The sequence below is a fragment of the Phaenicophaeus curvirostris genome, chromosome 15, assembly GCF_032191515.1.
Source record: "Phaenicophaeus curvirostris isolate KB17595 chromosome 15, BPBGC_Pcur_1.0, whole genome shotgun sequence".
NCBI lineage: Eukaryota > Metazoa > Chordata > Aves > Cuculiformes > Cuculidae > Phaenicophaeus > Phaenicophaeus curvirostris.
The window spans coordinates 9,110,306-9,129,069 of record NC_091406.1 but is presented as its reverse complement, the minus strand read 5'-3'; the positions used below and the strand labels follow the sequence as shown (position 1 = coordinate 9,129,069).

At 62.8% G+C, this 18,764-nt stretch overlaps 2 protein-coding genes across 4 annotated transcripts; one reads left to right on the top strand and one right to left on the bottom strand.

Moving 5' to 3' along the window:
- The first annotated feature begins 149 nt into the window (after positions 1-149).
- On the top strand, positions 150-18,019 carry RNF44 (ring finger protein 44). 3 transcript variants are annotated; one of them, XM_069869321.1, is made up of 11 exons: positions 150-279; positions 12,120-12,300; positions 12,688-12,904; positions 13,379-13,546; positions 13,719-13,895; positions 14,101-14,262; positions 14,341-14,465; positions 14,630-14,717; positions 14,852-14,973; positions 15,056-15,155; positions 15,390-18,019. In XM_069869321.1, exons 2-11 carry the CDS (start codon positions 12,194-12,196, stop codon positions 15,450-15,452), a joined length of 1,329 nt encoding a protein of 442 aa, XP_069725422.1. In that variant the 5' UTR covers positions 150-279; positions 12,120-12,193; the 3' UTR covers positions 15,453-18,019. The 3 variants fall into 3 exon arrangements, with proteins under 3 accessions (XP_069725422.1, XP_069725424.1, XP_069725423.1); XM_069869322.1 differs by lacking the exon at positions 150-279 and adding an exon at positions 9,957-10,051; XM_069869323.1 differs by lacking the exon at positions 14,101-14,262.
- Positions 169-11,859, bottom strand: LOC138727241 (uncharacterized). Its single transcript, XM_069869531.1, has 6 exons — positions 11,642-11,859; positions 10,875-11,036; positions 10,337-10,543; positions 2,611-2,832; positions 2,087-2,436; positions 169-1,520 (listed from the first exon to the last, which is right to left on the bottom strand). Exons 1-6 carry the CDS (start codon positions 11,857-11,859, stop codon positions 169-171), a joined length of 2,511 nt encoding a protein of 836 aa, XP_069725632.1.
- Positions 18,020-18,764: the final 745 nt, after the last annotated feature.

Sequence of the window (18,764 nt, the reverse complement as noted above, 5' to 3'; positions counted from 1 at the left end):
CGCTGCTACTCGCAGCATTACGGCCGCTGCGCCCCGCGCGGGTTTGGCGGCGCCGCTGCGGGGCTCATTACGGCAGAGCGGGGCGGGGGGGGCGGACGCTCCCATCGGCGCGGGGCGGGGAGGGGGGGGAGCGCGGGCGGTTCCATCGGCGCGGCGGCCGCGGGGGCGCTATGGGGCGGGGCTGAGGCCGGAGCGGCGGAGGGGCGGACAGCGAGCCCAGCGGGCCCGGCCGCGCCATGCGAGCGGGCTGAGAGCGGCACCGAGCGGGGCGCGGCTCCGGTACGTGCGGCGAGCGCGGGAGCACCGGGCAGGGCGCTGGGCTCGGGAAGAACAGCCCCGGTGCACCGGGGGGAAGGAGGCCGGGTCCGGCGCACCGGGAGAGGGAGGTAGGGCCGGGCCCGGTGCGCTGGGGGAAGGAAGCAGGGCCCGGTGCACCAGGCAGGGCTCAGGGCTCGGGAAGAGCAGGCCTGGTGCACCGGGGGAAGGAGGCAGGGCAGGGCCCGGAGCACCGGGAGGAGGAGGCGGGGCAGGGCCCGGAGCACCGGGAGGAGGAGGCGGGGCAGGGCTCGGTGCACCGAGCAGGGCTCTGGGCTCGGGAGGAGCAGCCCCGGTGCACCGGGGGAGGGAGGCAGGGCCCGGTGCACCGAGCAGGGCTCTGAGCTCGGGAGGAGCAGCCCCGGTGCACCGGGGGAAGGAGGCAGGGCAGGGCCCGGTGCACCGGGAGGAGGAGGCGGGGCAGGGCCCGGTGAACCGGGGGAGGGAGGCAGGGCCTGGTGCACCGGGCAGGGCTCTGAGCTCGGGAGAAGGAGCCCCGGTGCACCAGGGGAAGGAGGCAGGGCCCGGTGCACCGGGGGAACTAGGCAGGACCCGGTGCACCGGGCAGGGCTCTGGGCTCGGGAGAAGCAGCCCCAGTGCACCGGGGGAAAGAGGCAGGTCAGGGCCGGGCCGGTACACCGGGGGAAGGAGGCAGGGCCCGGTGCACCGGGCAGGGCTCTGAGCTCGGGAGGAGCAGCCCCGGTGCACGGGGGGAAGGCAGCGGGCAGAGCCGGTGCGGTGACCGGGCGGGGGCGGCGGCCGCGGGGCTCGGGGCGGCGGGAGGAGCCCCCGGCTGTCGGGGGCGCGGCGAGGGCTGTGCCCGGGGCACCGGGGCTGTTGTGCCGAGCAAGTTGTAAACGGGGAGGGCTGGGAAACAAAGGAGCCCCGAGGACGGGCGGCGGGGCCGAGGCACCGGGCTGTGGCAGCCGGGATCTGCTGCTCCAGGTACCCGGGGCAGCCCGGGATGTCGGTGCCGAGCTCGGTGCCCGGCGGCCACCCGTGTCTGCAGCCCCGGGGCTTGTCCTTGTGCTCGCCTCCTCGCTGTCCTGTGCCACCGCTTTGCTTCATCCCTCTGCCGCCTGCAGCCCCGGGACCCCGAGCCCCGGGGGGACCCGCGGGGCATGTCCCGGGGGGACAGCTCGGTTCCCGAGGCCGGGAGCCCCGCTCGGCGGCTGTCGGAGGGGAGCAGGCTTGCTCTGATGTCACTGCGGTGCATGGCGGGTAATTATGCACGTTGCAATGAAAATAATAAGGCCGGCTCCATAGCGGTGTCTAAAAATACTGCTAATGCGGAGTGCCTGCCGGGTGTCTTTGTTTGGCACCTTTGGGTGTTTGCTTTGAGTCTGGCTGGGCAGTGGGAGCCACGCTGAGCCTCTCAGGCGGTGGCTTGGGGTTAGCAGGTGACCTGTGGCCCCTCCATGCCCCTTGGCTCAGGCAGAGGTGCCAGCGGAGCCGGGGCAGGCAGTGACCTGGAAGGTGAGGTGGGAGCCTGGGTGCAGTTGGCAGCCTCTGGTGTCACCCCCCTGTGCGCAGCCGTGCAAGGAGTTGTGATGAGATGCCGGGGCTTCGTGCCCCTCAGCCTTGTTTGGAGCTGGGTGCGCTGATGTGTGGCTGTCACTGGGTCCCAGTGACCCTCCCTGATGGCCCTGGCAGGTACCCGAGCACCAGCCTGCCCGCAGGCAGCTTGGTAGAGATGGGGGTTCACGCCCAGATGGTGTGATCCATCCACGCGTTGTGCAGCCTGAGCTGCCTCCACAGCGTGTCCTGGCACCAGCATGTGGCATCTGGCAGCTTTGTGGCTGAGTAAAGGTGGGCAGGAGGGGTCTGGAGCAGAGGGAGGTGGTGTGCTGGGTGCTGGGCGGCTCCTGGGTGCGGGGTGAGGCCAGCCCGGGGCACTCATCTCCGCTCCGTGGGCAGGCGGGCACCCTGCCCGTGCGCTGTCTGTGCTCCCGCTGCTGCTGTGCTCCCTCCATCTGCTGCTGGGAGCCGGTAGCTCCCCGCTGCAGCGGAGGGAAGGGCTCACAGGGGTGGCGAGAGCCATCTGGAGCCCTGGCTGCTGCAGCCCCTGGCCTGGCACGCTGGCAGGGGGAAGGCGGTGTGTGGTAGGGCAGCAGCGGAGGGCTGGAAAGAGCAAGGAATGATGCGCTTGTGCACCCGAGTCTCTGCAATGAGTTTCCTCCGCTTCATGTACAGGTAGGTCAGAGCAGTGGTGACTGATGTTGGCTCCCAGTTGATGTTTGTGGACGACTGTGACTCCAGCCATCGGCCGCGAGAGCTGAGCCTTGTCCCTCGTACCTTGGAGCAGGTGGAGAGGCAACACCCCGCTGCATGCCGAGCTCCCTCTCCTTTAGGGGCCTGGCTGCATTTTTGGTGGTGCTGGGCTCTCCCTTCGCATTGCTGCTGCCTCCGCTCTTGCGAGGCGCTAAATCTGACCTCCTAAGCCGCGCATGGCAGTGACATTCCCTTGAGCGGGGAAACACGCCATCCTTACCTGCTGCGCTGCTCGGCTCCCCTTTGCTGAGTGAGGAACAAAGAACGGGGAGACAGCAAATCCCCATTGATTTGCACCGTGGGAGCTGCCCACTGTGTGTTCGCGGCTGCCTGCCTGGGACCACAGCTCTGCGAGGGGAATTGATCAAGCTGTAAAACCCAGAGCCAGCTAATGAAATAGGGACTATAGATTTTTATTTTAAATGGAAGAGAGTTTAGGGGAGATTTAATTATCCCTGGTTTATGGACCTGTTAAAGGAATGAAATAACAGCCAGCAGGTAGGGCCTGAGCTTTGGCTTGCGGCACTTCTTCCAGGTGTGTGCAGGGCTGGCAGCCACCCTGGGGCAACGTTAGAGAGTGAAGCAAAGTCGCTCAGAGCACAGCAGGAGCGGGCAAAGTCCTGCTTGTCCTGCCAGGTGTCCCTGTTTCCCTGATGGTATCTGCACTAGAAGAGCAGCGGGGCTGGCCCTGGGGAGGTGGAGTCCTAGCCCAAATGAGAGGCTGGTGTCAGAAAAGCTCTCCTCGTCCCTGTGGCTTGGTGTGGACCCATCCTTGCACTGGTGGATGTCGGAGAGTTCAGGAGCCTTGTGCTCACTGGGCTGTTTCCCCCCAGGTGTTGTTTCCCTGGGGCCATGGGCACCAAGCTCTCTCTGAAGCCTATGTACCTGCATGGAGCGTGTGGGGTTTGTAAATGAGCGCTGCAGAGCGCTGGGATTTGCTGGGTTTAGCTGTGTGTCGGACACAAGCTGTAACACTGTCACTACAGCCACTCCTACCGTGTGCATCCACTTCGCTGTCACGTGAGGCCGCGGGGCACGGCTGGGGAGTTGGTGGCTGGGCAGCCGGTAGCGAGGAGCACAGCACTGGTTTTTGGGAGAAAAGCATGGAGTTTTTGGATGCTTTTGGTTTTTCATCGCTGAATTGAGGAGCCAGTGCACGGCATTTTCCCACCATCCTGTGGCTCCCTGCTTGGGGCGAGCTGGAGAAACGTGGTTTGTCTCCAGCCCTGTGTAGGTGAATGGTTGGCCAAGGGATTTGTGTGCCCACTGGGCAGGCGCAGTCCCAGTTTGGTGTGTTGGAGGCTGCTAAAATGTGCGAGGAAGCTGCTGGTGCTGGGGAGCCCTGCCAGAGGCCCTGTGACATTGTCCTGGCAGGGACTCGGGAGAGTCAGGCTCTGAGTCCTGTGGTCACCAAGCTGCATGAGCATGTTGTGTGGCTCCTTAGGACAGGTCAGTTCTGGTGAGGAGCAGCATGGGTCTGTGCTGCTGGCCTGCAGGGGTGCTGGGAGAAGCCAGCCTGACAACCCTCTGGGCAGCAGAGCCACTCCAAGGTGCTTTCCTCTTCTTCACCCTTGCACCTGCAAGTCCTCAGCCTTTCAGGGCAGGAGGAATTTCCTGGAGGGCACAAGCAGCCCATGTCAGTCTGTGTCCAATGCAGAATATTGGGATGTTCTGGAGTGGGGTAGTTTGGGAGGGTCCCTGCTTTGCTGCATGCGTGGCAGAAGCTGAGGTGAGCAGTGTCCCCAGCAAGCAGCGCTCCTGACAGGCCTTAGGAGTATTGTTTTCCAGCTGCCGCCTGGTCCCTGGAGACGTGGCCTGGCTGGCTGCGGAGCTGTAGCTGTGGGCTTTCCTTGGCTACCCTGGAAAGCAGGACAAGGGATTCCAGCTTGACCATGCAGAGCAGAGGACTGACTTGTGATGCTCATTGCTAGGAGCTGCTTCCTCATGGGTGAGCCTGCGTGGTGGTGACCGAGGGCTCCAGCACCTCTCCCTGTCACCTCCAGGAAGGGAGGGCCCATGCTCTGGTCCTTCCTCCCCCAGCTTGGCAGCGCTGAGCTGCAGCCTCTCTGGCAGGTTGTCTTTTCCTGCTGCACTGGTGGGGTTCCCTGGCTGTGTCTGCATTTTGAGCTGACTGTCTTAGTTGCTTTGCTCTCCATGCCTGTGCTTGGGGAAAGCGGTGAACAATAAAAATCTGACGGCAAGCGCTGTAGCAGAGGTCAACCAGCTCCTGTGCCCCAGGCTGCTCTGTTGTCACCGCACAGTCGCTCTTTGTGCACAGGGGCTGTCAGCTTGGAAGTCATGTTTTTGCTTTTAAAACCTTCCCCAGGCACTGGCGTGGGGTTCTCTGTGAGCGATGTACTGGGGAGGTATTGCAGCAAGCCTCCTGCGCAGTTAAGGCAGTGGTCACTGCCTGTTTCGGTGCATCTTGTAAGCAGCCTCCTGGCAAATTTTAAATCAAGGACAAAAGAGGGTAAATGCGATCTGAAAATCATGGATTCCTCTGAGCTCCTTTCTGAACATGATCGTTGCAGGTTATCGGTGTTCCTGCAGGCTTCTTAAAATGCAAACCAAAACAGCCAACCCAACTTCCTGACTGCCACTAGCGCTTTCAAGAGATACTTCGTTTTGTTGAGCGATAACGAAATTGCTCTTTGCTGTCCACTGGCTTCTGGCTCTGCCTGTATCCTTTCGCTGGAGCTGCAACGGCAGACACTGCCGCTCTGCTCTGCCCGCTGGCAGCAGAAGGGTGGCAGGGAGGAGAGGTGGAGAGGTTCAGTCTGAGCCCAGCCGGCAGAGCAGTGGGGAAGGTGTCTGGAGCTCAGCCCCTCCTGCCCTCAGCTGCTCACTTGGCAGACGCTATTAATGCTGTCTACAACAGGTAGAGAGTGGGCTGGACTCAGAAGGACGCTTGTGGAGGGGTGGCGGGTGAGCTGGGGACTCCCAGGGATGCTCTGTGGGAATGGGGAGAGGCTGGCTCTGCCTAAGGAGAGATTGGGTCTGGTTTAGTTCTCCTTTCAGACAGTTCTTCCTTAAAACATGAAGAGCAGAGGAGTACGGAGTTCTGAACTGCTGTGTCTCATGGTAGGAAGGAAGGGGAGGACTGGGGAGGCTGCCCAGGCAGCAGGTTGGGGACGGATGTGGTGTCGCTCACTCTTCTTCCCCCACCCGTGTGCAACTGAGCTGCAGAACTGGCTGCTGCAGGACATCAGGAGAGAGAGGTGAGTGTGGCTCAAAGTGCTTCTATCCAGGAGAGAAGAGTCCACCTAGTAGAGTGGAGAACACAACCCTCTCTCTGCTTGATGCTTCTGAGCTGCGCTTGGCTGCTGCACCAGCGACTTCTGGTCGTGTTGTTCAGGTCGTGCTGGTGTTTCTAGGGCAAACAAAGGAAGGTGGAGATATCTCTGTGGATTATTTACCCTGTCCTGAGGAAGTGAAGGCTTGTGCAAGCTTACTGTTTATTTGCAAGTGTTCTCCTTTCCACTTTGAACTTGCTGGATGGTGTCAGTTGTGGTAGGTGTCAGGTGTGGTAGCTGTCTTAAAGGTCTTGGCTTGCTATAGGCTTTTGGGGAGGAAGGTGCTGCTAGTTCTCCTCTGCAGTGCAGCTCAGCCTTGCTATTAGACATCAGAGAGTCCACGTGGGAGAGATCGACAGGAAGCTGAGCGTTATCAGTTCCGCTGCCTGTGCAGCTACTCACTCCTCATGTCAGCATCCTCCACGTGTGTCTGGCTGGAGGCGTTTTGACGGGAGTGCTGTCAGTCCGGGGGTGTGAGTGGGTGGTGTGTGATAGCAGCAGAGGCGTCCTGCCTCCACTGCCTGCGAACTCGGCTCCACCGGGGTGTGTGGAGCACAGAGAGAGCTCACCATGCCTCCCCCACACCCATCTCCCCAAGTGCTTCACCCCACAGTAGCTGCAGGTGTTGGGGTGTCCCTTGTCCCCTGGTGTTTTTGTTGGGTCTTTGGGTAGAGTGGGGACACTTCTGCTGCCCCCTGTGCAGCCTGGGAATTTCTGGGTGCTTGGTACTGGTTTATTCCTGCTTGTTTTCCAGGCAATGGGGAGGGGACAGAAGGATCTGGGGCCTCTTCCTCTCCCTGGACTTAGGGTAGAGGTGATTGGGGAGAGCGTGGAGGTGAGCTGTTGGCACGTTGGGTGTTGGGAGAGGACAGAGCAGAGCGTATCTCCAGTGGGAGACGTGCTCACTCCACTCGAATCACCCCGGCTAATCCTGTGGCAGACCTGACCTATATATGGGGCAGGGGAGGCGGCACGTCTGTGGCAGCAGATGGTGTCTTAAAGAGCCTGGGCTCTATGAGGCTTTGGTTCTGCTGGCCCCTGGCTCTCACAAAGGAGAGGATGGGCTGCCCATTGGCTGCTCTACAGCCATCAAGCAGCTCCTGCAGGTAGAGAGCTTTTTAAGGCTGCTGTGTGGCACGGGGCTCCTGCTCACATGGGGTGTCACAGGTCTCGGTGGCTGCGCTGGGGATGTCTTGTCCTGGTCCAGAAGCACTGAGCAGCACTGGTGTCCATGGCCAGCCTCACTGCAGCGTCCAAGGGGCCTCGCTTGGGCTCCTTGCCTGGCTTTTCCAGCCAGAGCTTCCAGACCTGGGGCAATGAGGTATGGTGGCTGCGTTCCTGAGACGGCACTGGGCAGGCATGGGCTGAGCTGCTTCCACACGCTCTAACCCTGCGGCTGGATGCACAGTGCCCCGTCCTCACGTGAGCTGGCAGGGCAGGCTTGGCACAGCTGGACCTGGCTCTGCCACAGGAACCATCCTGCCTGGCTGGGCAGGCAGTGTGAGCAGCGTCTCAGCAGTGAGCTGCGCTCTGTTGATGGCTTCTCCTGCTACCATCCTGAGGACATCAATAGCTGCTGGCCAGGGCGGAGCTGGTGATGCTGGAGAGCTGGTCAGGAGGGAGTGTCTGCATGCGTATCCACCCTCTGTGGCCTCTGCCTGCTGTGGTGCTCTGCCCAGGGTCAGGCAGAGCCTACCTGATGTCCTGGCAGCCTTGTAAAGGTGCGGTGTAGCCTCTACCTGCAAATAGCGGCAAGGTTAAAGTGCAGAGCGCTGTTTTCCTCCTTTTCCCTCTAGTCCCCAGCTCTTGAAGCAAAGAGGCTATAGTGGAGCAGAGCTGGGGGGCAATCTTTCACGCCTAGGCTGACGATTCCATCCCTTGGCTGTCCCTTCCTGGGGTATCTGTCTGAACCCTGGGCTCTGACCCATGCCCTTGTGTGCTGCTTTCGTGTCCTGTGGACCCTGCCATGGGGACAGAAGCAGCTGGCTCTGGTAGTAGTGGCAGTTGTGGCAGATGGAGCTTGCTCCAGGTTGTTCTGTGCCCCCGGTGATTCCATGTGGTTCCTTGCGTGCACCTGGATTTGGGATGAGGAGGTGAGAGCTGGTGAACTTGAGAGAGGCCTGGAGGGAGCTGGGCACAGGGCTGGGCTGGGGCAGAACTAAATCCAGCTGCTCATGGCGATGATGAGCCTGGTGAAACGTTAAATCATTGCCACCGATCTGAGGTTTGCATTAAAAGGGGCGATGTTACAAATTAATTAGCTCCCTTTTGGCTGTTAGCACTTTAAAGCCCAGCTGTCAGGGGAGGCTGGTTTACAGGCATCGCATCAGCGCTGCCGGCTGGCTCGCTCGCCTACCTGGGAATTTCTAAGTGTGTGTCGTAACTCGGGGAAGTTTGCCTCGCGTGCAGCATCTGGTGCTCGGCAAAGCTGCTGCGATGCGATGAGCTCTCCTGCACGCAGGGCTCAGGCTGGCACTGGACCGTGCTGCCAGCGGCACAGCCTGAGCACGCAGCCCCCCGTGCTCCAAGGAGGTGCTCAGGATGTGCTCTGGGACACGCTGTGCTCTGAGGGGATGATGGGGACGTAATCTGAGGAGGTGTTTGGGGAGATACTTGGGACGTGGTCTGAGGACATGCTCCGAGGAGATGCCCTGGGACGTGCTCCGAGGAGATGCTTGGGACGTGATCTGAGGAGATGCTCCGAGGAGATGCTCTGGGACATGCTCCGAGGAGATGCTTGGGACGTGATCTGAGGAGATGCTTCAGGAGATGCTCTGGGGCACGCTCCAAGGAGTTGCTCCGAGGAGATTCTCGGGATGTGCTCTGAGATGTTTGTGGAGATGCTTGGGACGTGGTCTGAGGAGATGTTTGGGGAGATGCTTGGGATGAGGTCTGAGGAGATTCTCTGAGGAGATGCTCTGGGACGTGCTCTGAGGAGATGCTTGGGACGTGATCTGAGGAGATGCTTCAGGAGATGCTCTGGGACACGCTCTGGGGCACACTCCAAGGAGACGCTCCGAGGAGATTCTTGGGATGTGCTCTGAGATGTTTGGGGAGATGCTTGGGACGAGGTCTCAGGAGATGCTCTGAGGAGATGTTTGGGGAGATGCTTGGGACAAGGTCTGAGGAGATGCTCTGGGAGATGTTTGGGGAGATGCTTGGGACGAGGTCTCAGGAGATGCTTGGGACGAGGTCTCAGGAGATGCTCTGAGGAGATGTTTGGGGAGATGCTTGGGACGAGGTCTGAGGAGATTCTCTGGGAGATGCTCCGAGGAGATGCTTGGGACGAGGTCTGAGGAGATTCTCTGGGAGATGCTCCGAGGAGATGCTTGGGATGAGGTCTGAGGAGATGTTCTGAGGAGATGTTTGGGGAGATACTTAGGACGAGGTCTGAGGAGATGCTCTGGGAGATGCTCCAGGAGATGCTCTGGGGCACGCTCCAAGGAGCTGCTCCGCGGAGCTTCTCTGAGGAGCCCCAGCACCTTGTTTAAGGGCGGGCAGAGCACAGGAGGCTTTTCTGGTGCCTGGGCAGGGATGCCCGGGGCTCGCCCTGGGTGCCGGTCCCGCAGGCCCAGGCCGCGTTGCTAAGGCGCCCCCCCCACCTCCCCTCCCCTTCCTTGGATACCGTTGCTAGGACACCGCCCCCCGCTGTGCGCGCGGGGAGGGGGCGCCTCGCTCTGCCCCGCGTGGCGGTCGGGCCGCGCGCGCCTCCAAGATGGCTGCGGAGCGTGACACGCCTGGTCACGTGGCGCGCGCGCGCGCGCGGAGGGCGGGGGGGTGGGGGGGGCGGGTGGAGGAGCGGCGCGCGCGCGCGCCGCTCCTCCACCCGCCCCCCCCCCCACTCCCGCCCTCCGCGCGCGCCCCCGGTGCCTCCCGGGCGCTGCGGCCGGTCCGGAGCGCGCGCCGCCCGCCTTAAAGGGGAACGCACCCACCGCCCCACCGCCCCGAGCACAAAGAGGCACCGGAAGCGGCGGCGGGGCGGGAGTCGGAAGGGAGGGAAGGAGGAGGAGGAGGAGGAGGAGAAGAAGAAGGGGTGTGTGGGGGGGTGGGTTGTCGGGGTTGAAGTGGCGGGGGTGGGGGGGGGGCAGGCCCGGGCCCGGCGAACAAAGAGCGGCGGGAGGGGGCGGGGGCGCCGCGGCGGCACCGGAGCGGCGGCCAGGCCGGCGGTGCAGGTAGGTGCTGGGGGGCGGGGAGGGGAGGGGAGGTGGGGAGCGGCCCCGGGGCCCCGCGCCCGCCTTTGTTATTGCTTTTGTTTGGCGCCGAGCACATGGCCCCGCGGCGGCCGCTCTTAAAGCCACAGCGCCGGCACCGGAGCCCCCGCATCCCCGGAGCCCCCGCACCTTCCGACCCGGGATGCCGCCGCCCCCCCCCCCCACAACAACCGGGATCCCCCGGAGTCCGGGCTCGGCGCTGACCCCCGGCGGGGCGGGCGGCCCCCCCCCCCCCTCCCCCCGCACCCCGAGCCGGTAGCACCGGGGGTGAGCGCTGCCGCCGCGCTGAGAACTTTGTTCTGCCCCACCGGGAGGGCTCCGAGCCCCGCGGGGATGAGGCTCGGGGGGTGCGGGCTGGGCGGGAGCCGGAGATCCCCGTCCCCGAGCCCATCGGGGTCCGCGCTGGGGGGTCCCGCGGGGCCTTTGTCCCGCGTGTGCTCGGAGGGTATAAAACTGGAACCGGGAACGTCTAAGGGGTTAGCCCCGCGCTGCCCCGGGGCACCGGGCAGAGGCTGCGGGGCAGAATAAAGCCCTGGGGGGGGGCGGGGGCTATCCCCGTCCTTGAGCTCCTGGGGGGCTCAGCCCGTGGCTTTCGGTGTTTTGTTTCTTTCTACCCCCCCACCGAAAAAAACCCCACAAAACAAAGAGGGAAAATTACTTTCAGCTTTGGAAATGGTGCGGTGGGCGGAGGGGAGGGTAAGGAGAGCCCCGCGTGTGGCACAGAGCTCGCCCCGGGGACTTCCCGCCCTGCTTGGTGACTCCTGTCACCCAGAGGGGACATTACAGCGGGGGTGAGAGCCCCCCAGCTCTGCCCGGGCTCGGGATGTGCCTCCTGGCCCCGCCGTGCCTCTCATGGGCACCGAGGACGAGCAGGTAGGGCTGTTTCAGAGGGCCAGCGGGAGCTGAGGTGGCACGAAGAGGTCCCACCTTCTCCTGCCTGGCTTCTCTGAGGAAAGAGGGCGACGTGGAGCCAAAGAGAAAAGCCCTCTCGGGGCCAGGGGAACCAGAGCGTGGGGAAGAGCAGCCCCGTGGGCTGCTGGCTACTCTGGGTGACGCTGAGCTCGGGGGCCGAGCTGTGCAGCAGGAGGGGGTTCTGGCATCATGTTCCCACTGATCCCTGCCTGTGGGGGCAGAGGGGGGAGCAGAGCTGCTTCAGCCGCAGCTGCCTGTGCCCTGTCCCTGGGAACGCGTGGCTGTGCCCCCAGTGCAGCAGGACTGAGCCACAGAAGGGCTGCGAGCCCTGCTGTCCCTGCCACGGCCGTCACCAAGGCAGCAGCGTCAGTCCAGAGCAAGAGAGAGAAGTCCCTAGAGCAGCTCTGAAGCCCACCTTGGTCAAGGATGTGCCGGACCCCTCCCCACGCTGCGATCCCAGCTCCGCGTCAGCTGGCGAGCAGCCTCGGACGCTGCCACAGGCACAGGGCCCTTTGCTGCTTGCTTTTCTCTGTGTCAAAAACAAGTGCTTCTCTCTCACTCAGTGTCCGTGTCTTGCATGGGGGGGTGGCTCTGGCCATGGGGTGGAGGGACAGAGGCTGAGCGACCAAGGACACGTACACATACGCACACACACAAGGTCTTCCTAGCTCCCCCAGGGCTGCATCCAGCCCGAGGAAGGGGAGCTGGCACAGGTCTAGGTCTTGGGAGCTGCAAGAGCTCCAGTTATCGGCATCACGCTCCCCATGGGGTGAGAGCAGTGGGCTCAGCTGCGTGGGAACAGTGGCACTGGGGTGGCTCAGAGTCACTTGTGCGGTGGTGTTGGCAGGGCTGAGCATGGGAAGGGTGGCCCAGCTCTGGTGTAGAGAGGGCAGGGGCAGGAGCCAAGTGGGGTGCAACCGCGCAGCGTGTTTGTGGGTGCAGTGGCTGCTCGGGGCTCCCTCTGTGCCTCTCCTCCCTTCCCTTTCCCAAAGCAAGTGGCAGAGGAGGAGGCTGGGGCGGTGCTGGCCAGGCCTGGGGCGCGGGGAGGATTTGGGGATCCTGCAGCCTTGTTCCAATCCAAGGGTTGAGATGCCCTGACCTAATGTCCTTCTTGCAGGATCCGAGGTGCTGGTGTCTTGCCCTGCCTGGAGCCTGAGGTCCCGCTTGCCCATCCGCCTCCCGACGTCACCAATGCGACCATGGGAACTGGCAGTGAATAGGCGGCCACCCTCTGCCCCTTTTAACCAGCGCCGTTTCTCGGGGGGACCCTGCAGCAGCCCCGACCACCTCCGGCGAAGGTATGGGGGGTGCAGGGCGGCGCGGAGCCCTGTCACCCACCATGTGTGGGGACGCGGGGCTGGTTCCGTGGTCCTGCTGGGGCCAAGCCATCGGCTCCTGAGGGTTTGAGGGGAGATCGCGGCAGGGAAGCGTGTCTTCCTGGCCTGGCCAATGGGTCCCTGGGGAGCAGGGGTCTCTTTTGTGCTCAGGACAAGGGGCGTAGGGGCACATGCAGGATGAGCAGAGGAGCCGGTTCTGGAGCTCCCCAGCCAGACAAGGAGCCTGGCGTGGCACGGTGCCCCAAGCATCTCCCTGGAAGCCTGGCTGGCACTGACCTGCCTGGGGCTGCGGTGCCCCTGGCCTGGGGGTCACTCCTGCTCTGTTTCTCTTCCGTGGCGGCCCCGCAGCCCCCCTGCCAGGCGTCAGTGGGGACGACGCGACCGACCTCTGGCAACCCTGCTGGGCCAGGATGAGCCGCAGCTGCACCCTGCCTTCCCCCAGCAGCCGCACATCCCTGTAGATGAGCCCCGCGCCTACGCTCTCCCCAGCACGCCACCACGAATGCTTCACCCAGCTGCTCACCCGCCCCACCAGAACCCATTCATGGTGGATCTGCATGACCAGGTAGGTACTGCAGCCCCCAGTCCTAAGGATTGACCTTAGGGTGGTCCGGGGCGGGAGACCCTAGATGTGTCCCTGGGTTCCTTCTGTCAGTTACTTGCTACTGGGAGCAGCCAGCCCTGAGGCTGATGGTGCTTTTGTCCTCTGAGCACTTAAATCCTTGGGTTACCCTGCCAGCTTGGATGGTCCCTACTCCCAGGGCCCACGGACAGTCTTCTAGGGTTATTCATATAACAGCTGCCAGGCATTGCCCGCGGTGGCAGGACTGGGTTGGGGCCATGCCAGCCTGTCCACGGGGAGCAAAGAGGGACCCAGAACTCTCAACCCCTCTCCTCAGGCCTCAGTGGTGGGATGGAGGTGCAGGGTGGTTGTGTCCCAGCACTGGGTGCTCAGTGCTCTGCTGCTGTAACCCTGCCAAGACAGGGATAGCTCAGCCGGGGCGGTACCCTGACCGTACCTTCGGTGCCTCGTCCTCAGGTGCACCAGGGACCCGTCCCTCTCTCCTACACGGTTACCACCGTCACGACACAAGGCTTCCCCATCCACGCCGGCCAGCACATCCCTGGGTGCAGCACCCAGCAGCTCCCAGCATGCTCAGTGATGTTCAGTGGACAGCACTACCCGCTCTGCTGCCTCCCGCCCCCGGTGAGTAGCAGCAGGGGACGCCTGGGGACAGCCTGGGCTGTGGATACTCAAGCCCGCTGGAGTGCAGTTTTCTGCAGGCACGGGGCCTGTTGGAAGCCCTGGGGAGGAGGCAGGTGTGCAGCCGTGCCTGTAGCGGGTGTCTGACCCCCAGTTTTCTTTCTCTGCCCCACAGCTGATCCAGGCATGCGCCATGCAACAGCTCCCCGTCTCCTACCAGACGTTCCCCCCCATCATCTCCAGCGACCATTACATCCTGCACCCCCCGCCGCCGCCAGTGGCACCTCACCAGCCGCCCCACATGGCCCCCCTGGGGCAGTTCGTACCTCTCCAAGCCCAGCACCCGCGCATGGTGAGTCGAGGCAGGGGGACAAACCGGGGACACAGCACGCCCTGTTCCCCAACAAAGGCCACCTTGAGGTCTTGTCCCTCTGCAGCCCCTGTGGGGCTGAGCTGGGGGTGGCGGGTGGGATGTCCAGGGTGCTTCTGCCCTGCTAGCTAGAGCCGGGGTGGTGTAATTTGAGATCCCCCTCCCCGCCTAACTGTTTCCCCCACAGCCTCTGCAGAGGATAGACAATGACGTGGACCTGCGAGGGGAGCAGCACCCCATCGCAGGCTTCACGTACCCCCCGTCCCACCATGCTCCCACGCTGTCCCCCTCCGTGCCGCTGCATTACCTTCCCCACGACCCGCTGCACCAAGAACTGCCATTCGGCGTGGTGAGTCCCCGTCTCGCGGCGGGGCAGGGGGACGCCGTGGCACTCGCACAGCTCTGAACACCCTGTCTCTCCTTGCAGCCATATCCCCACATGATGCCCCGGCGGCTGAACACCCAGCGGTACCGGCTGCAGCAGGCGCTGCCCCCTCCGCCGCCCCCTCCGCCGCCTCCCCCGTACTACCCGAGCTTCCTGCCCTATTTTCTGTGAGTACCGGGGGATACGGCGGGATGCGAGGGGCACGGGTGGCCCTATGGATGGGGGGCAGAGCCACCTGTGCCAGCGCTGCACGGCTCTGCCCCCCTGGGGCTGCCGGGGCAGAGGTTGGGGTTTGTGGCCCCACACTCATCGCTCCATCCTTCCCCTTCAGCTCTATGCTTCCCGTGTCGCCGACAGCCGTGGGGCCCACGATCAGCCTAGACCTGGACGTGGATGATGTGGAGATGGAGAACTACGAGGTGCGTTGGTTCTGTTTACCTGTGAGGTGATGCCGGGGTGGGTTTTGGGATCGCTCTGCCAGGGCAGGGAGAGCGTGGTGGATTCTGTGTAGGGGCACGAGCAGAGCTGAGCTGGCCTCTGCGTCTCCCTCCAGGCACTGCTGAACCTGGCCGAGCGGCTCGGGGAGGCCAAGCCACGGGGACTCACCAAAGCTGACATCGAGCACCTCCCGTCCTACCGCTTCAACCCCGAGAGCCACCAGTCGGAGCAGACTCTGTGAGTGAGCCCAGGGCGCGGGGAGGAGGCACAGGGGGCCTGGGGGCTGCGCCGGGGCTGGACTAACAGCCACTTCTCCCAGGTGCGTCGTGTGCTTCAGTGACTTTGAGGCCCGGCAGCTTCTCCGCGTCCTACCCTGCAACCACGAGTTCCACGCCAAGTGTGTCGACAAATGGTTAAAGGTACAGCCCGGGCCTGCTTTGGGGAGCGGGGCTGCTTTTGGGGTGCTGCCTTTTGGGTGGCCTCGGGGCCGTGCACACAGGACGTGCTGGGAGCAGGATCCGAGCACTGTGCCAGGCAGGATCACGCACTCCTGGCATGCAGCATGCTGTAGGGAGCTTCCAGCCCTTGGCGGTGGGGCTCCAGGAGGGAGTCGGGGTGCCCGACCACTCACCCCCATCTCTCCTTGCCCGCAGGCGAACCGCACGTGCCCCATCTGCCGGGCGGACGCATCGGAGGTGCAGCGGGAGGCAGACTGAGGCTGACGGGCGCTGTGCCGCACAATTTGCTACAGGACAAGGACGCCGGGCCAGGGGCGGGGGCCGCTGCCCGCTGCCAGGGCCTGACCCTGCGCTTACCCCCTCTCCCCAAAGCCTCTCCTCGGTTGTGGTGAGCATTGAGCAGTCTGGGCTCCCGGCCAGCCCTTCTCCTCCCTGCGGGGCACGGACTCGGCCGGACGCCTGCCGGCTGCGCTCCTGGGGCCCTGAATCTTGTGCTGGAGGTGGGAGGCGTGTGGCCGTGCCCTCCACGCTCCAAGGACGCTGTTGTTGCTCCCATCACTTTCCAGGTTTTTGTACTCCGCTAGGGAATTAGTGTTTTTTCCCTTTGTCAAAGTTTTTTTTTTTTCATGGCAGGGTTTGTTTTTTTCCTGTTTCCTTTTCCGTTGCGTTTATGGTTTCGTGGCCGTTTGACCAAGCGGCGCAGGCAGCTCCTCCCCGTGGGGTTGCTCGCAGAGGATGCGGGGAGGAGAGAGGAGGGAGCGCTGTGGGTTTGATGCCGGCAGCACCCCGAGCTGAGCCAGCAGCCGGAGGAGGTGGCCGGCAGAGCACAGCCCAGGTGGGGACACCAGCAAGCCTGCGGCACGGCCGGGGCAGGAACACCTCCAGCCCTGCTCCCGCACGCAGCCCGGCGTGGCCTCTCTCCTGCCTCGGCCGCCCTGGGGGAGCCCTTGGAGGGTTGTGGCTGCTCGGGGTCTTTCTCCGCTGGGAGGATGGTGCTGGCGCGGCCCCGGCCCCTCTTCCCGTTCATTCCCCGTGCTCAGCCGGTGGCCGCGTGGCGCCCTGCGAGGCAGCCAGGCCCGGCAGAGCCCCCATGCCCGTGGCCCGGGGGGCGCAGCGGTGCCGCCCGGCTCCTGCTGTCGTTTCTCTGTGCCGCTGCCGTAAACCCCGACAGCCCCGTGTCCCCGTCCTGCAGGCTGGACGGCGCGGTGCCGCGGCCGGGGGCAGCTCGGGGACTGCGGGGTGGGGATTTTATCCATAACCTCATGGTGTATTTCCAGTGCTACCCTGGCCCTGCCCCGGCCGGCGCGGGGGGGAGCCGTGAGCCGCGGGGCTGGGGGAGAAGCTGCCGCCACCCGACTCCTACAATCCCGCGTGGCCGAAGTTGTTTTGCATGATTAATTAGCGAGGAGGGTGACGGGAGGCGGTGTTGGAGGGGGGAGGAAAACGCCCTCCCCTCGCGGCGCGGAGCCTCCGAGCGGACGCCAGCCCTATGTAAATGTTCACAAATATGCATGCATGTCTGACCAGCTTGGAACGTGGTCTTGGCTACGTCTAGCCGGCTGTGGGGCGAGGGGGGTGGGGAGAGGGGTTTTTGTGCTCAGCTGATACTGCCATGCACTGTACTGCACATGTCCGCAACGCCACAGCAGGACCGTGAGACTTTCAGGGCCGTCCCCGCGGGGGCTGCGGCCGGGGGAGCCCGCGGCGTGTGCAAGGGGACGGGGTGGGAGGCTCCCCGCGGGGCGGGGGGCAGGCGGCGGGGCTGGCCCCCGGGGTGCGAGGCCGGTGGCCGCGCCCGGCAGGTGGGAGGGCGGGACGGCTCCTGCAATGCCGCCACCACCACCACGCCGAGAGCCAGGGGAGCTGCTCCCATTGGTGCCCGCCCAGCCAACCGGGCGGCTCCTCGCTTCCCGCTCCGCGCACGAGGCGTCGAGGGCCCCGCGGGCGCCGGCACCGCTGGGCTCGGTGCCCCTCGGGCAGGACCCCGGTCCCCTCCCCGTCCCTCGCTCAGTGACAGTTAACCAAAGGAGTCCCCGTGCCGCGCGGCGGCCTCGCGCCCCCGGAGACGCCCCCCCCCTGCCCTCGTCCCCTCCCACCCTCGCGGTGCCCAGGGAGCCAGGAAAGCCTTACGGTCCTTTGACGGCGACTCGAAAGCTCACAGCTCGTGTGCTGCAGAATTTATTCCAATGAGCAGCTAAAAAAAAAAAAGTATCATTTAAAAAAAATAACAAAAAAAAATGACAAAAAAAAATGACTAAAAAACAATTATTTAGGGTGTTTGTGATTGCTGACTGCGCTGTAGATACCACTGTTTACCAATGATTTCCTGTGGTGGGATAGTGGACTGTTTACTGTTCTATTATACCAGTCCCCGGGCCCTCCGGAGGGACCCCCCGCGGCTCCCCGGAAGGTGCTAGGACGTGTGTTCTGTGTTAGAAAGTTTTTATATATATATATATATATATAAATATATATATATAATTTTTTTTGCTCTGTTACTTGCACATTTTACAGTTACCTCATTTTTCCCATGTATGTATTTGAAAAAAGGCTAATATATAGAAAAAAAGGTTCTTAAAGCTCTAAAAGTGTTTGGTTTTTTCCATTCCATTGGAATCATATTGGTTTTGTAGCATTTAACATAACTAGTATGTTGTATTATATATATGTGTATTATACTGATTGAAATTTTTAACAGATTTGTACTTTTTTTAAAATGAAAGTTGCTAGTTCTGCTTGACCAAGTAGTGCAATCATTATTTTTTTTAATGTTGTGGCTGATTTTGAGAGGGATATTCACTAATAAATGTATGATGTATACCAAGGCGCTGTGCCCCGGCTCTTGTCTCCGTGGGGCCTGTAGGGGGGTCCCTGCGCAGCTGGAAAAGCTCCAGGGAAGGGAGGAGAGGAGGGACCTGGAGAGGGGAAGCAAGAACCAGCCCTGCTCCAGCAGCACCGTATATCCCTCGCTCCTGCCCAGAGATCCTTTGCGGCTTGTGCTGAGGTTGGAAGTCATAGAATCACCAGGTTGGAAGAGACCCACTGGATCATCGAGTCCAACCATTCCTATCAAACACTAAACCATGTCCCTTATCACCTCGTCCACCCGTGCCTTAAACACCTCCAGGGAAGGTGAATCAACCACCTCCCTGGGCAGCCTCTGCCAGTGCCCAATGACCCTTTCTGTGAAGAATTTTTTCCTAATGTCCAGCCTGAACCTCCCCTGGTGGAGCTTGAGGCCATTCCCTCTCATCCTGTCCCCTGTCACTTGGGAGAAGAGGCCAGCACCCTCCTCTCCACAACCTCCTTTCAGGTAGTTGTAGAGCGCAATGAGGTCTCCCCTCAGCCTCCTCCAGGCTAAACAACCCCAGCTCTCTCAGCCTCCTGGCTCTCATCCTGAGATCAGGGGGAGCAGCTGTTGTGAGATCCCACCTGGAGAGCTGCATCCAGTTCTGGAATCCCCAGCATAAGGACACAGAGCTGATGATCCAAGGGCTGGAGCAGCTCAGCTGTGCTGACAGCCTGAGAGTTGGGGTTGTTCAGCCTCGGGGGGGGGGCTCTGGGGAGACC

Bases quoted from the DNA above. Each gene is read 5' to 3' on its own strand.
- RNF44 (XM_069869321.1), top strand. From the start codon at position 12,194: ATGCGACCATGGGAACTGGCAGTGAATAGGCGGCCACCCTCTGCCCCT. The intron at 13,896-14,100 runs GTGAGTCGAGGC...TTTCCCCCACAG, and splicing joins AAGCCCAGCACCCGCGCATG to CCTCTGCAGAGGATAGACAA. The intron at 14,974-15,055 runs GTGAGTGAGCCC...CACTTCTCCCAG, and splicing joins CACCAGTCGGAGCAGACTCT to GTGCGTCGTGTGCTTCAGTG.
- LOC138727241 (XM_069869531.1), bottom strand. From the start codon at position 11,859: ATGCTCAGCCCTGCCAACACCACCGCACAAGTGACTCTGAGCCACCCC. The intron at 11,037-11,641 runs GTACGTGTCCTT...CTCTTTCCTCAG, and splicing joins CCTTGTGTGTGTGCGTATGT to AGAAGCCAGGCAGGAGAAGG. The intron at 1,521-2,086 runs GTGCCAGGACAC...CATGCACCGCAG, and splicing joins CTGCCAGATGCCACATGCTG to TGACATCAGAGCAAGCCTGC.